At 30.6% G+C, this 15,179-nt stretch overlaps 2 protein-coding genes across 2 annotated transcripts; one reads left to right on the top strand and one right to left on the bottom strand.

Moving 5' to 3' along the window:
• The first annotated feature begins 786 nt into the window (after positions 1-786).
• On the top strand, positions 787-3,177 carry LOC107471118 (UDP-glycosyltransferase 83A1-like). Its single transcript, XM_016090559.3, has 2 exons — positions 787-1,346; positions 2,114-3,177. Exons 1-2 carry the CDS (start codon positions 800-802, stop codon positions 3,001-3,003), a joined length of 1,437 nt encoding a protein of 478 aa, XP_015946045.2. The 5' UTR covers positions 787-799; the 3' UTR covers positions 3,004-3,177.
• A 117-nt stretch (positions 3,178-3,294) lies between these two features.
• LOC107471220 (ribosome biogenesis protein WDR12 homolog) lies at positions 3,295-8,285 on the bottom strand. Its single transcript, XM_016090673.3, is given in 14 exon segments — positions 3,295-3,582; positions 3,683-3,718; positions 3,821-3,957; positions 4,053-4,161; positions 4,397-4,575; positions 4,960-5,059; positions 5,173-5,283; positions 5,359-5,417; positions 5,921-6,006; positions 6,126-6,161; positions 6,662-6,768; positions 7,145-7,242; positions 7,384-7,615; positions 8,136-8,285. Coding segments are annotated over 13 exon segments (1,317 nt in total). The 5' UTR covers positions 7,553-7,615; positions 8,136-8,285; the 3' UTR covers positions 3,295-3,492.
• Positions 8,286-15,179: the final 6,894 nt, after the last annotated feature.

The following is a 15,179-nucleotide window of genomic DNA, read 5'->3' as shown; positions in this document are numbered from 1 at the left end:
TCAACTTTTATTCTCTTAATTAACTAATATAAGCAGTTGTTTGCTAAATACTTAATTTAATTATTTTCTATTGTGTAAATGATAACACTACCACAACATGACAGCATACTAGCCTAACAGGTCCGGTTGAGGTGATCGAAACCTTACAATATAAAATTTTGCTTAACCAGATATATTGTTTTTAATAGATGATAACAAATTATTCAACCTGTCAATTGTTTATCTTTCATGCAAAAGGAAAAGTATAAGGAACCAAAAACTTATCGGCCAAAAATTAAACAAAACTATTTTAATTTATATCAATAATTAATTAATTTTAAATTTTTTAAATTTAAAATTTAAAAAATTTTAAATTGATTAAGTAAACCTAATTAAAACCTATAAAAACTTTCCTCTTTTTTCTCACATTAATCTATCCACTTCTAACAATCACAAATTCAAAAAATATATACAAAAACATCCATTTAATATGAAAAAGAAACATTCTAATACTTAGTAAAAGAAATATCCATATATGTTAACTCGTAAAAATTTTGAATTCATCCAAAGGTATTTGGCTGGATTTTGGCTGATATGCTTTTGGTTCCTAGCTTTACTCCATGCAAAATCATTAGATTAGGTTGAGAAGGGACCAAAGGAGAGATGTGCCCACATTCATCCGAATATATAATTAATCAACTTCGAATAAAATTGATTTTTTTTTTTAACTTACGTGCATAGGTCACATATTATATCTTCATGCAAATGACATTTTCTATCTATCTTGTAGTGTATATGTCACAAGAATAAGGTAGTTTAAATGCTCATTCCACCAAAGATTTTCAAGAACTTGAAATTAACTTCAAATAATAAGATGGCAAGGCCTCATGTTCTTGTTGTACCTTACCCTGAACAAGGGCATGTGATTCCACTAATGGAACTTTCCTTGTGCTTAGTAAAACAAGGCATCAAAGTAACATTTGTTAACACTAAACATAACCATGAGAGGATCATGAATGCATTCCCCAAAGGGAATAATAATGCTTTGCTATCTCAAATGAATCTTGTGTGGATACCTGATGGATTGGGATCCTCAGAAGAGAGGAAGATGCCGGGGAAGTCGTCCGAAGCAGTGCTGAAGGTTATGCCGGAGAAAGTTGAGCAGATCATTGAAGACATCAATGATGGATCACTTTGTGAAGAAAAGATTAGTTGTGTGCTTGCTGATCAGAGCATTGGCTGGGCTATTGGCATTGCCGTAAAGAAGGGGATTCGACCGGCGGCATTCTGTCCTGCCGCCGCCGCGCAGTTGGTGTTGGGATTGAGCATCCCAAAGTTGATTGAGAGTGGCTTCGTCGACCAAGATGGTGAGTTCACATTTTGTTCAAAAATGTTGTTAGTTATCTATACTTTTCCTAACTAAAATAAGCAATAATTATCTTCACGTGAAGTTCTTAATTAAAAATTGTTAGATGGCAATTTAGTCAAACTTATTAAATCATCATATGCTATTTTTTATCATTAACTCCACATGAAGACTTCTGCACATAAGTTTTTACTTTAAAAAGTTATGTCTGAAAACGAAAAATAAAGTGATTATAAAAGTTTTTAAAAAATACATTATTTTCTCTTCACGATAAATATTCTTGTTTATTTATTTACTTTTGTTGAAAATCAAACTTGAATTTTAGCTTGTTAGCTTTGGCTTAGCACCTTGTCTTGGCAAAATCAAAATTGAGTAAAAGTAAAATCCAACCAAAATTTGTTAAATTGTTGCACCCTAAATAAAAGTTATAGATTTTTACACAATGATAAGGGCAATCCAATACAGTCAAACTCTCTCGGCTTTTCTTAATTACTAAAGTGATAGCTTAAGAAGTCTTGTTTGTGTAATCTTCCATTTCATATTCAAAAGATATCATTATATATGGAATTGGAAGAAAGCATATCCAAAGTGCTTAGTACTGTTTAACTATCAATCAACAGAAATACAGCAAATTAATTTATAATAAACTTCCAGAGTAACTAGTAACCATAAAAATTTGTTCTCATAACTTCTGAAATAAAATGAATCTAAAGTGTGACTAACTCTTTAATTATGTCTTTCTCTACATTGTAACAATCCATCATCCAGGAACTCCACTGGAAAATCAAATCATTCAGCTATCACCAACAATGCCAGTTGTAAGCACAGAAAACCTCGTCTGGGTTCGCGCAGGGAGCACAGCTGCTCGGAAGCATATTTTCCAGCTCATGTTGAAAAACATTGAGTTTATGGAGAAAACTGAATGGATTCTTTGCAATTCAACTTATGATCTTGAGTCTGCAGCATTTTCTCTGGCACCAAAAATCACACCAATAGGGCCAATTCTGTCATCAAGCCATAATGAGCTTGACCACTCTGCAGGTCATTTCTGGCCACAACACCAGAATTGTTTGAAATGGTTGGATCAACAATCACCCTGTTCAGTTATATATGTCGCATTCGGAAGCATCACAACTTTTAGTTCACTACAATTCCAAGAACTCTGTTTGGGACTCGAAACGTCAAATAGGCCTTTCCTGTGGGTTCTGCAACCGGATATCAAAGGAGGGATGCAAAATCTGTATCCAGAAGGGTTTGAAGAAAGGGTAAGTAATCGTGCTAGGATGGTGGGTTGGGCGCCACAGCAGAAAATTCTAAGTCATTCTTCGGTTGCTTGCTTCATAAGTCACTGTGGTTGGAACTCTACAATGGAAAGTGTAAGCAATGGAGTCCCAATCTTATGTTGGCCTCACTTTGCTGATCAGTTCTTGAATAGGAGCTATGTTTGTGATGTTTGGAAGGTAGGAATTGCACTCGAACGAGACAAAAGTGACATAGTCACAAAAGGGGAAATCAGAGACAAAATTGAGCAGCTTTTGAGTGATGAACATTTGAAAGCAAGAGCTGCAAGTATCAAGGAGAAGGTTCAACTTGCCACTGAACAAGGTGGCTTGTCTAACAGTAATCTAGATAGATTTATCAAGTGGATCAAAACATGAATTAGCACAATATAAGAGCATTAGCCAGCTATGCTTTCATGTTACTTCTCTCTTTTGTTTAAACCTTTCTGTTGTCTATACTATCTTACTATCTTAGTTAAATTGTAAAGTTGTGTTATCTGCGCATTTTAAAAAATGAGCATATAAAAATCACTACGATTGGTCAAGTAGCAAAAGATTGCAGTGGTATATGCATTTTTTAAGTGTGAATAACCTAAACCCACCACCTTCACAAAAGTAACAAAAATGCAGAACAAACTGCAACACACACATAAGCAAAATGTTGATAGATTTGGCAGGCAAATGAGTTCAGGACAACTATATTATGAGTGTAAACATAAATATCCAGTTAGCCAAACAAAAATGAAATTTTTCTCACAGGCAAAATTGGCCTTAAGACAAAATTGGCTCAAAATTTGAATTCCTTCCCTATATTATAATAAATATGTGCTACTGTTACAGCATGCCCCAAATAATACAATTAACTTGCTATACAGGAATTTCTGAAGAAATGCAGAGTTTTGAGTCTGCTCCACCACTGATAACACTGTTACTTTTCCACCAGTCAGCACATAAAACCTGAATCAAATAAATGACAATTCGATTAACAGAAACTTCAACCCAAATCATTTAATCAAGCATGAAAGAAAAGTTGAGGCACGGAAAGATCATTGTATACCTTGTCCGTGTGTGACTCTATGACAGAGAGAGGCCACTGCAACATTAACAAAGAAAAATCATCAACGGTAAAATACAAAAGATGGTTCATTGTTGCACCAATAGGATAAAGCAATCGGGAAAGATTAGAATGCATTACCGCTGTTCTCAGATCCCACAACATAACCTTCCCATCATACGATGCAGAGAGCAAATGAAACCAAGAACTGTCATGCCATTTGCAAGCAGAAATCCAAGAAGTGTGAGATGCAAACTGAAAGACAGGAGCAGAAGTCCCTGAAGAAAGAAGAAAATATGTTATATGATACTGGTATGCGTGCATATGATGATCTCTGAGAGGTGAGAGGAAATCTTTTGATGTATTTACTAACCCGGCTTACGAGGATCCCAAATCCTAAGAATAGGGTCAGAAGCACCAGCACTTATCAGAGTAGAACCTTCTCCACCAATATCAAGGCAGTTGAGAACCTTCCCACAGAACTATAAATGGAGGACAATGTAGCCTCAGGTGTCCAATTGTCCATAAAGTAATAATAATTTGCAATAATACTTTAGGAAGAAAAATATTTAAACCAATAACCAAACATAAAAATTAACAGATAACCACAAAATGATGTTTCTATCATATTGAACCAGGTTTATGTGTAAAAATTTTAGACTTCAACAACATACAATTTCGGCAAATTAGACACACAAGGGGTAGCTGTCAACTTACGATATCTGACAAGTTTTTGCCCGTCTCAACATCCCATTTTCGAATTGAATGATCCCATGATGCAGAATAGATTGACTCTCGTTGTGGCCATACCACAGAAGATACGGACTGTGTATGACCCACAAGGGTTGTAACAGCCTCGCCCTATAATACAACAAACTGCAATTGATGAAGGCTCGGTTCGTATGTCAATCAAGAACTATATAATGATACATCAGAGAATGAAATACTTTCACAGGTTTACAGTCCCAGTTAAATAACGCTTTAAACATGTCTAAGAATTAAATCAACAAATCCCTTTCATAATAGTTTCAAAACTATCCTAGCCTCCAGCTCCAGGCCTTCAATATACAGGAACTTGAGATTTCATGGTCAACCCTTAGTTAAATTACCAAATATATTAAAGATGGAAGTTTACACTTTAATAATTGAGTCAAATTCTTTTAGGCATTGAGATGCTACCGAAAGAACAAGGGACTAGAGTATACTAAGCATGTGGAAAGAACAAACAGGAAAGATCTCCAATTACCTCTTATAAGGTAACATATTTCTATCTATCAAATCTTGTGCTCTAACTTTTCTTTTCTTAGAGACTAGGTCATCTTCTCCATTGTCATTAGTTTCCCACAGGTTGATGGTGCAATCCCAAGAACCCGAGCAAACCTAGCAAATGTGATGACATAAGCAGTAATGTCAAAGACCACTATTAAATCATATATAATAATCTGAACTAATAAAAAATATGTCAAGAATTTAATAGAGAAGTAAATAGGAACCATTTCTCCAGAAGTCTGCACAGCAACACTCTGTACTGAAGCCTTATGACCACGTAGGATTTTGAAAGCCCTAATCTTCATAGGATGGTTGATATCCTCTTCTGTATTGATCTTTTACACAAGTAAAAAGGTAATCAGCATAAGTTCAATATATGGGATTGTAGCTCAGCAGTTTCTTTTAGTTACCTTCCATAGCCTCAGTGTACGGTCTTTCGAAGCAGTAGCCAGTGTCACAGCGTCTACACCTGAATATGGCAAAACCTTGATGAGTAATGCCCGCACATGAGAATAAATGCTTACAAGACAAATAAAAAAAATGAATTAAGCTAGGTTGAAACTAGCTTTCGATGGCTGCTAGAAACATTAAACAAGCGTGAATGCCTTCTGGACACATAAAAGGATAGTTACTAGAGGATAATGCAAATTTAATTGTGTTCATACTAAGAATTGTCTTTCAAGAAACTGAAACATTGAAAATACTAAGAAATAATCATAATATTATCATTATAAACCCAGTATCATCACCATAGAAAGAAAAAGAACAGAAGAAAAAACAAAAGCGAAATTAATGGAACATTAAACTTGATAGCCTGGGAGAATCAACAGTGAACTTTCTAATACTGTTAGATACTTTTGGATTTTCACAACAGAAACAGAATATGCATCCGTAACTGTTAATATTGTACAATCAGAAAAATAAAACAGAAACAAAGGTAGCAGCATGTAGGAAAAACTCCTGTCTTCATACCTTCTGGATTGATGATACCAGCAGATGTAACAGCATCACTATGTCCCTCCAATATATGGGTACACAATCCAGCACCTTTCCACACCCTGAAATATATCCATATGATGGAAGTTCACTACATGGAGACTCAAAATGATATGTCACTCAACTCAACCATAAAGTATGTCGATTATTCTTGAAGAACAAAACTACACAAGATTATTACCTCCCTAAACCATCATAACATCCTGTCAAAAGAAACCTGCAAAGAATTCAACTTGGTATTTTTAGTGAAGGACATCAAGGTAATCAATCTTACTTTGAAGAACAGAACAAATAGTCTAATATCTCAGCCACTAAAACAAATATATTGTCAAGGATTAACTCTAAATAAGTGTTTTAAAACACATTCATTTATCTAACTGGCAAATATATAACAGGCTAACAGCCGATTCACAAGCAGAGGTAGTTGTATCATCTGACTAGTTCTACTACTATACTCCAGCTCCATTGTAAAGAAATTTCAAAGAGAAGACACCTAAAAAGACAATGTACTTGGTCTCAATGTTGCCAAAATTTTACGATGATTACTCGTGCCATCAGCAAATATGAACAATCGAATTATAGGATACAATAAGTTGCACACATACTATGTCTCCTAGATCAATTATACAGTTGATAAAATACAAATTCAAGGCTGAATTATTATATGCAAGACTTTAAGAAATGTTGAGTCAAAACATTACAGATTTAGATGCTTACCGAGAAGATGAACCATCAACAGCACTGACCCAGTCATCATGCATAGAAGGGTCTTCCTCCTTTCGTGGAGCAACAGCCCTTGTGTACTCGATTTCCAATATCCTTTCCTATAATCAATCATTCACAAAGATTAGATATGTGCCTATTCATCTAGAGCAATGGATAATGCTGTCTACTTCCCATGCTGACAGATAAAGAGCAAAGGAATGGATAAGTCATAGTTGTATGTTCCAAATCCACCCCCTCGGAATTTCACAGTTTTCTTTTAAAATGTGTAAAATAGGGCAGACTCCCATGATTTAACATTGAATTTTATTAAAATAAAATAGATACATTGTCTATTGTCTATATATTTATATTTATGAATTTGCAGTGCATCTGTTCATTTTCACTTCAATGACACAGATTCCATAATGAACTTAATCCTTAGCACTGAGGCTCAACCTATAGTACAATGGCATATTTGTTATAAGTATAATTTACCGCAGAAATCCCCTTGGCCAGAAGGAACTGCTCAAGCGACATCCGAACAAACTCGCCATTGATCAAAAAGTCGAATGGCTCCGGTTTATGATCAGGATCTGCACAAATTAAAAAAAAAAAAAAACCACCAACTAACTTACACATCCTAATTTTATCAAATTAAAAAAAACAAATAAATAAATAAATAAAGGTGTTTGATTTGGCGTAGTGTTGGAATGAATGAGAACAATAAATAATACCTTTGGATTGGAGAAGAGCGTTGACGAGGGAGGAGAGGCCGAACCGGGTGAGGTCAGAGGGGATGGCAATGGCAGCAGCTGAGACTTGGAATGGAGCCTCAAGCTTCGTCACGAACCTTGCTTGGATCCTTCTGGAGATCCCTTCAGCACCTTCTTCCCCCATATCCATCTGTACCTTGCTAAAACTCACGCTCTTCTTGTATTTCTTTTTTCGGTTAGGGTTTAACGGTTGCTGTCCGAACCAAAAACCAGACCAGACATCAAACCCATGATGGTACCAGGTCAGAATCAACCGGATTAACCAGACTATAATAACAACTCTATGTAAATCCAAAGATATACAAAAAATAAAGAAGAAAGTATCTATAAAAGAGAAAAAATAATGAAAATGAATATGCCTCTAAACTATCAAACTAAATTCTGAACTTGCGGATTGAACTATTGGCAAGGAATAATTTTGAAACTTTATGTTCAAAAATATTTTTAAATAACACATATAGCACAAATAACTTTAGCAACTATATATGTCTACCAAAACGAACTCTAGCTACTATACGAAGTATCTACTCCATCATTCAAGCATTTAGTCAAATGGCCAGCAGATTAAATAATAATAATAATAATGGCATATATAGCACAAATAATTTAAGCAAAAATATTTAAAGTAGTTCTGGCCTTGGAACAATGAATAAATAGCAACAAGAACAAGGAAGTGAGGCTATGGCCCGTGAGAATCGAGGGACGAATGCTACCTGCAGAAATGACGGCCAGAGCACAGAGAGCGAGACTTCAGGGCAGAGTTCCGGCGAGAGTAGCGAGAGAAGAGAAGAGAGCAACGCAGGAGAAGACTAGAAGAGAAACAGAATTGGGGAAGAAGAAAAAAACCCTACCGCCAAAATCTCTCCTTCTCTTCAAAACTGGATCTCGGGTCGGATTTTATTGTTGTTTGGGTTGCTGTGTGAAACCGGGTTCCGGGTCAACCGTTTTATCCATTCTTTACAGCCCAAAACTTTTCTTGCTCCTGGTTCGGCCTAAAACTCGCTGCTCAAAAACTAATCTAAGCCCAGGAGAACTGATCATAAACAAATAAATTGCTAGAACTGGCGGAGGCCCAGTAGAACTGATAAAAAAATACATAAATAAATTTAATTTCGATACACTATCAGCTTTACATGTGCATCGAATTACATCAACAAAATAATTATTTTTTATTGATCACATAAATAATTATCTAAAAAAATAAATGTAATTACATAACTGTATAAAATATTTTACATTGTATTAAAATTAAATTCCAGAACCAACAAAAGTATACAATTTACCGGTTCAAAATAGTTGAAAAAAAAAACAAAATAGGTTATTTAAATTTTAGAAATATTTTATGTATAATTATATTACTGCCACACTAGTTCATCTATGTGGTTCCTAGATTCTATAAAAATTAATTTAATTTTAATAGATTGTCAATATAAAATAATTTTTTATGTATATTCAATTGTATAATATTATGTCAGTAAAAAGTTACTTTTACTAGTTTAATTTTGATAATTATGTTTTTTAAGATTGAGTCAGCGAATGAAATGCTGAGCTAGTTCTGATTTGCTATTGTGGACATAAAACTAAACGGTGTCAGACAAAAATGAGAAGATGAAAAAAAATTTGTATAATGTGTAAAGCATTTTATCTTTTTTATTCTCCAAAATAATCTCATTTTTATCTTATTTAAGCGTGAAAACAAAACGACATCATTTAACTTTATGTTTAACGTGATAAGTCAAAATTAATTTCATATTTTATTCGTTGACTCAACACAAAAAAAAAATTAAAAATTAATATAATATTTAAAGTTAAATCTCAGATATCAATATAATAAATTTTGAATTCAAGATACTAAAATAACAAAAACCGTAAATTCTGACAACATTATAGGAATTTAGTCTTTAAACTCACTACAACATACATGACACGTTAGGCATTTATGCACTATAACACAAATTTTGCAAATCTTATTCAATTGAAACCAATATTAAAGAGAGTTGTGCCCACCTTCATCACATTGAGTTATGGGCCATTTGAACACTCCCTCCACCCAAGATTTTCAAGAACATGAAATTAAACTTCAATTTAGTGCACCATAAGGTCTGGTTGAGTGACAATTATATTTACTTTGCTCTAAGGTACACCGAGTTCAAATTTCAGTTGAACTTGGTTGTTGTTTAAGAACCTATAATATTCATAATAATGTGTGTGAATATATTGTGTGGGTATGTGAAACATAAGTGTAATGCAATGTTTAACATTAAGGACTGTCTAATCCGCTTGACCAAAAAAAAACTTCAATTTAGTGAATCCTGCGTTGCAATGAGGGAAAATAAGATGGAAAGGTGTTGATTGTTGAAGGCATCAATAATGGATTATTGTGTAACTCATGTATATTTATTTTGTTACTCCTTCTAGGTTACTAATTATCATTTCACTTTTTGTTGGGACTTATATTTGGTTTAAAAAAATAAAAATAAAATACAGTGTTACTAACAACTTTATCCACCAGCACAATCACACTAAATAATAGCTTAGAGAAAGATACCCGACGATATGATTATCAAAACTTTAACTAAACGAACTTAATTATTATTATTGTCTATGACACTAAAAACACTGCAAGCTTTCAGTTTTGAACCTTACAGGGACCTCTTCAATTTATTTATATACTAAAATCAAACACCAATATATTTATATTATTTTATTATGATAATTGATTTTAGTGCATACGTAACATTATCGCAAAAAATTCTACATTGTCTAATAAGTATGAGTAACAAACATACATACATTATTCATAGTCATATTTACTCTCGAATGTCTAAGAACATGGCAAAATACTAGGTTAGGGACCAAAATATCACATCACAATTCATATTAAAGTAAGTAAAGTGAAGTTCAAAACATAGACACAATGAGATAACATTTTTATCAGTAGCGTTAATTAGAACTTAGACAGTGAAAGAAATAAATTTAAAAAAAATGGTATTAAAGTTTGAAATATGAATTAGGATTGAGTGATGAGGCCATGTGTCTTCTGTACTAGAAAGCACTTGTGGTGAAGGAATAGCCACGCTTCCCCCACACTGAGGAATTGGAGAACACATACAGTTACAGATATAACTTATTGTCGGTTTGGATGATCGTACCATGATCTTGTAACTTGATTGCTTCAAGCTTTGTGGCATTCCAGAATCTAATATTTATTATAATATTTTCAAAATGAATCCACCACTTTTAACTAAAGGACCAGTAAATTTATTATCATCTTAATCAATTTTATATTGATAAAATTTTATTGGAGATGTATTTGGAATAAAATATTTTTATTTTCCCAATTAATTTGAAAAAATAAATTAAAATAAATTATTATTTTTAAAATTAATTACGTCAAACCTCAACCATTTTTTCCCAACTCTTTTCTTTTATATTAACACCTAATGAGCATTTTTTTTCATTTTTAACACAGTAAATTATTTTAATTCTAATCAAATTCTATAAAAAAAAAAATAATGCTACATGTATACTAAAGTTACTCACTAAAATAAAATACATGTTGAAATACAAATACATATTAAAAATAAATTAAACCATACATGTATTTATACATAAATATATTGGTAGCTGATTTTAGTAACTGATTTTAGTATATAAATAATATTTTTTATTAAAAAAATAAGAAATTTGAGTTTAATTAATTATGATATGAATTTATAAGATTTACTTATCGAATCAGTTTATATTTTCTATCTATTTTAAATAAAAATTTTGATTTTAATATCAAATCAAATTTAATTTCATTATATTCTTGTCGCATAGTCTTATACTTATGTTCGTTCTTTATTTACCTGCGTATTATATGAAAAGTTATATGTCCAAGTGTATTATAATTAAGTCTAATTAAATTAGTATAATTTTAGTGAAATAAAATTGTACGTGTCTCTATCACGTAATTTTTTGTATGTGTCTTTTTAATATAGAGATTTTGTTAGAAAGCACAAAAATTTTGTTACAAAACCGATAGATTTTTATATATAATATAAAAAATTTTACATATAATATATAAATTTATGATATAACATAAAAAATTTTATAAATAATACAAATTTATTAATATAACATAACATAGAATTTTTTTTGTAATGTATATCAATTTTTTTATGTTGTATATCAATATAACATAACATAATATGTATTAAAACCGATTTTTACATAAAAAAAAAACTGAATTTTTTAAAAACCAAAATTAAAAACCGGTTTTTTACTGGTTAAAAACCGTTTTTAACTGATTAAAAGCTGATTTTAATTTATTAAAAATCAATTTTTACAAAAAAATCAATTAATCAATTTGATCATAAGAATTGTATAAAATTTAGTTTTAGTTTCGGTTAAATGATTAAAACCAATTTTTAAAATTTAGTTTTAGTTAATCACTTTTTAATAATATGGATATAATTTTTAAAATTATTTTATTAAAGTGGTTAACCAAAATATAGTTATAATTTTTTAACCGATTAACCATAATTTTAGTTATTTTTTATACACCTCTACAAACTCTACATTAACTATGATTCCACGTCTAATGATGCCCGCGCGGTTACTACAAGTAGAAGCAGTGATTACTGAAATGTGTTCATAATTGGGATCATCAGTTTCATGAACATGGCATAAGAAAAGCTGCACATATTATGAGCTTTATAGAGTGTATCAAAGTGGTGTTGTCTCAATTAAAGCTGAACATTCTTCAACACTTTTTTTCTTTTAAAACATATTTTGAACTCACACTTCTAACTTTATAAACTAAGTAAATTACAGGCTGAAGATGTAACCAAAAGAATAAAATTATGTACTGCTGCCATGCATAATTACATCACTCTATATTGGATGAGTAGTAAAAGACTAAATTACTACTAAAATTGACTATAAAACATACAAATGCTAAAAAATTTATCATTAAAATTTAAAAGTGAGATATAACTATGAAATATTAGTTTTATTTGATTTAGAATATTTTAACACTTACTTTTATATTTACACCTCACTTTCAAATTTTTTATAAACAATTTTGTTATTTATTAAAATATAAAAAATTTAAATTATTTACTAACAATAAATTTATCACGTAGATGTTAACTATATATTCTATTTTTATATACACAGAGAATATAATGAATTACTAAAAAATGGGATCTATTTAATTTGCAGTGTTTTAAGACACAATATAGTTCAATAATTTTGGTCCCACTGCACCACACTTTTCCCAAATTTAACTGTCTATGAAATGACCAGAGTGCAGCCAATCATACCTTGCTTATATAAGACAAAACAAAATTGGAAAAACTTTAATAAGTTTTGCTTGGACATTTATAAAAGTAAAAAAAAAAAATTATGGACAAGGTAATTAAATTATATCCATTAATTTGTTTTTCCCTCATTTAATATAGTTGAATTTCCTTTTTGTTAATTTTGAGTGCCATGGACAAAATGAGAAAGGAGGAAATTGAAGAAAGAATATGATGTATGCTATGATGCACATATATTGATACGGATACGGGACACGACACGATACGAGATACGTCAACACACAAATTTTAAAATTTTATATGACACGGAGATACGAATACATATAAAATATAAAGTATTTTTTAGATAAACCGTAATGATATTTTAATATTTTCTTGATATTAAAATATAAATTAATTTTTAAATTATTTTTAATGTCTTATTTTAATTATATCAAGTATTTAAAATATTTTTTGTTTTAATAAATAATAATATATACTATATCTAAAATTATTTTAAGAATACATATTAAGAATAAGACCGGACACGCTGACACGTGATGGTATTTAGATGTGTCCAAGTGTGTTCAGAGAAGAATTTTTTATTTTTTATTAAGACACGGTTTGGACACAACAGACACGCGTATCGGACGAGTGTTGGTGAGTGTCGTCGTGTCCAAAATGTGTCCAACACGGGCGATTCAGCAAAGTGTCCGTACTTCATAGGATGTATGTATTTCGATTAAACTCATTATATTTAATATTCTTTCAAAAATAACCACGTAATAAAGGTATATTTTGTTAAACATTCTATGCATCCTTGGAGTTATTTTGTCTTTTTAATTTGTTGAACGTCTTCTTATCAAAGTTTTTATCTTTAAATGACTATCTATTGGATAGAACAAATTCATAATTTGGCATGTACTATTTAAAATTCTCAGTGTTAATTGAATTTTACAATTCAAACCCCACATTTTTTTTTGGACATGGAAACTCCACATTGTTTAAATTCTAGTGACGTAAGTATCAAACAGGAAACAGCATTTTCTAGGACGAATAAGTTCAGTAGAATTTAAAAGTAAGCAGTAAAAAAAACTAAAAATTCATATTCCAACAAGAAAACATTATGTCAGTGAAACAAGAACAAGAACAATAGCAACATGCATAAAAAGAGAAGTGTACGCATATAGGACAAACATACGATATGAAATAAAATACTAAATAGAACCAAAATAACCCACATGACATTATGAGTTTTCTTTTTATCAGTTCGGATTTTATTAATTCAAAAATATTATGTATATATTAATTATTTTATATATTTATACTATCTATTTTATATTTTAATATATATTTATATCAATAACTGATTTGATAATTAATTTTAACATAATCATAGTAGCATAATAAATATTAATAAAAATATTAAATATATATAAAATTTTTAATGAGTAGAGACTTGTGAGAACTGAGGCCAGAATAAGTGTTAAGTACTTAAGTAGTGGGTTAGTTGGGAAATTTGAAGACATAAACATAGATAGAGAGACAAATGGTGATGATATCCAAAAGAGGAAAAGAAGCCTTAAATATTGGCTTTTGCACATGGGATGGTTTTCATGTGTCATAATTGACTCCTTCTTCAATGAGAGAGAGCATGCATGTCAAGGTCATGACAACCACAGAGGCATGTTCATATATCCATAGCTCCACAAAGGAATTTCATATCTCACCGTATTGCTGTCCATATCACTCAGATATTATATCAAATTTTTACTTTTTTTTTTCTTGAAATTTTATTTTCTCAATTTTAAACAGGTTTTAGTAAGATTATGCTAATATGTGTTGGATATAAGATAGTAAACTGAGATTTTTTTCTAATATAAATTATGAAAAATATTTATTTTTTTAAATTTATTTTTTAGTTTTATTTATCGAAATATATTTTTTTTTGTATTTAGGCAAGTTCACCGCATCCTAACAAACTCTAAAAATTAACAAATTCGCCAATAGTGCATTTCATAAATAAAGCTCAGAAATAGGTTTTGGAAAAATAAATATTTTTTATAATTTATATTAAAAATATCCTAATAAACTGTGCTTACTTTTTTCCTACCTCTTTTGTCTATATATTTACTTGCATGTAATAACTTAATGTTTTTTGTTTAATTTTTTTGGAATAAATATATAATGAATTAGAATCAAATATTATCATAGTGTAACTATATATAACTATTATATATTGGTGAATGACTTTTTATTTATGTAGTTTTTTAGAAATCTATTGAAAAAAAGTTCGATGCAAAAACATTATGGATTAATGGAGGATTTAGAGAAAATTTACACTCAAAAACTTTAATATAAATAGTCTAATATAATAATTATATCAATAGTTGATTTCACGACTTAAATTTGCTTTGACTTTGGAATAGGAACCAACTCTATTGTTAAATAAAAAATTATATCAATAAATAA

The sequence above is a fragment of the Arachis duranensis genome, chromosome 10 (assembly GCF_000817695.3).
Source record: "Arachis duranensis cultivar V14167 chromosome 10, aradu.V14167.gnm2.J7QH, whole genome shotgun sequence".
NCBI classification, from domain to species: Eukaryota; Viridiplantae; Streptophyta; class Magnoliopsida; order Fabales; family Fabaceae; genus Arachis; species Arachis duranensis.
Note: the sequence above shows the minus strand (reverse complement) of the source record. Positions and strands in the feature narration are given on the sequence as shown.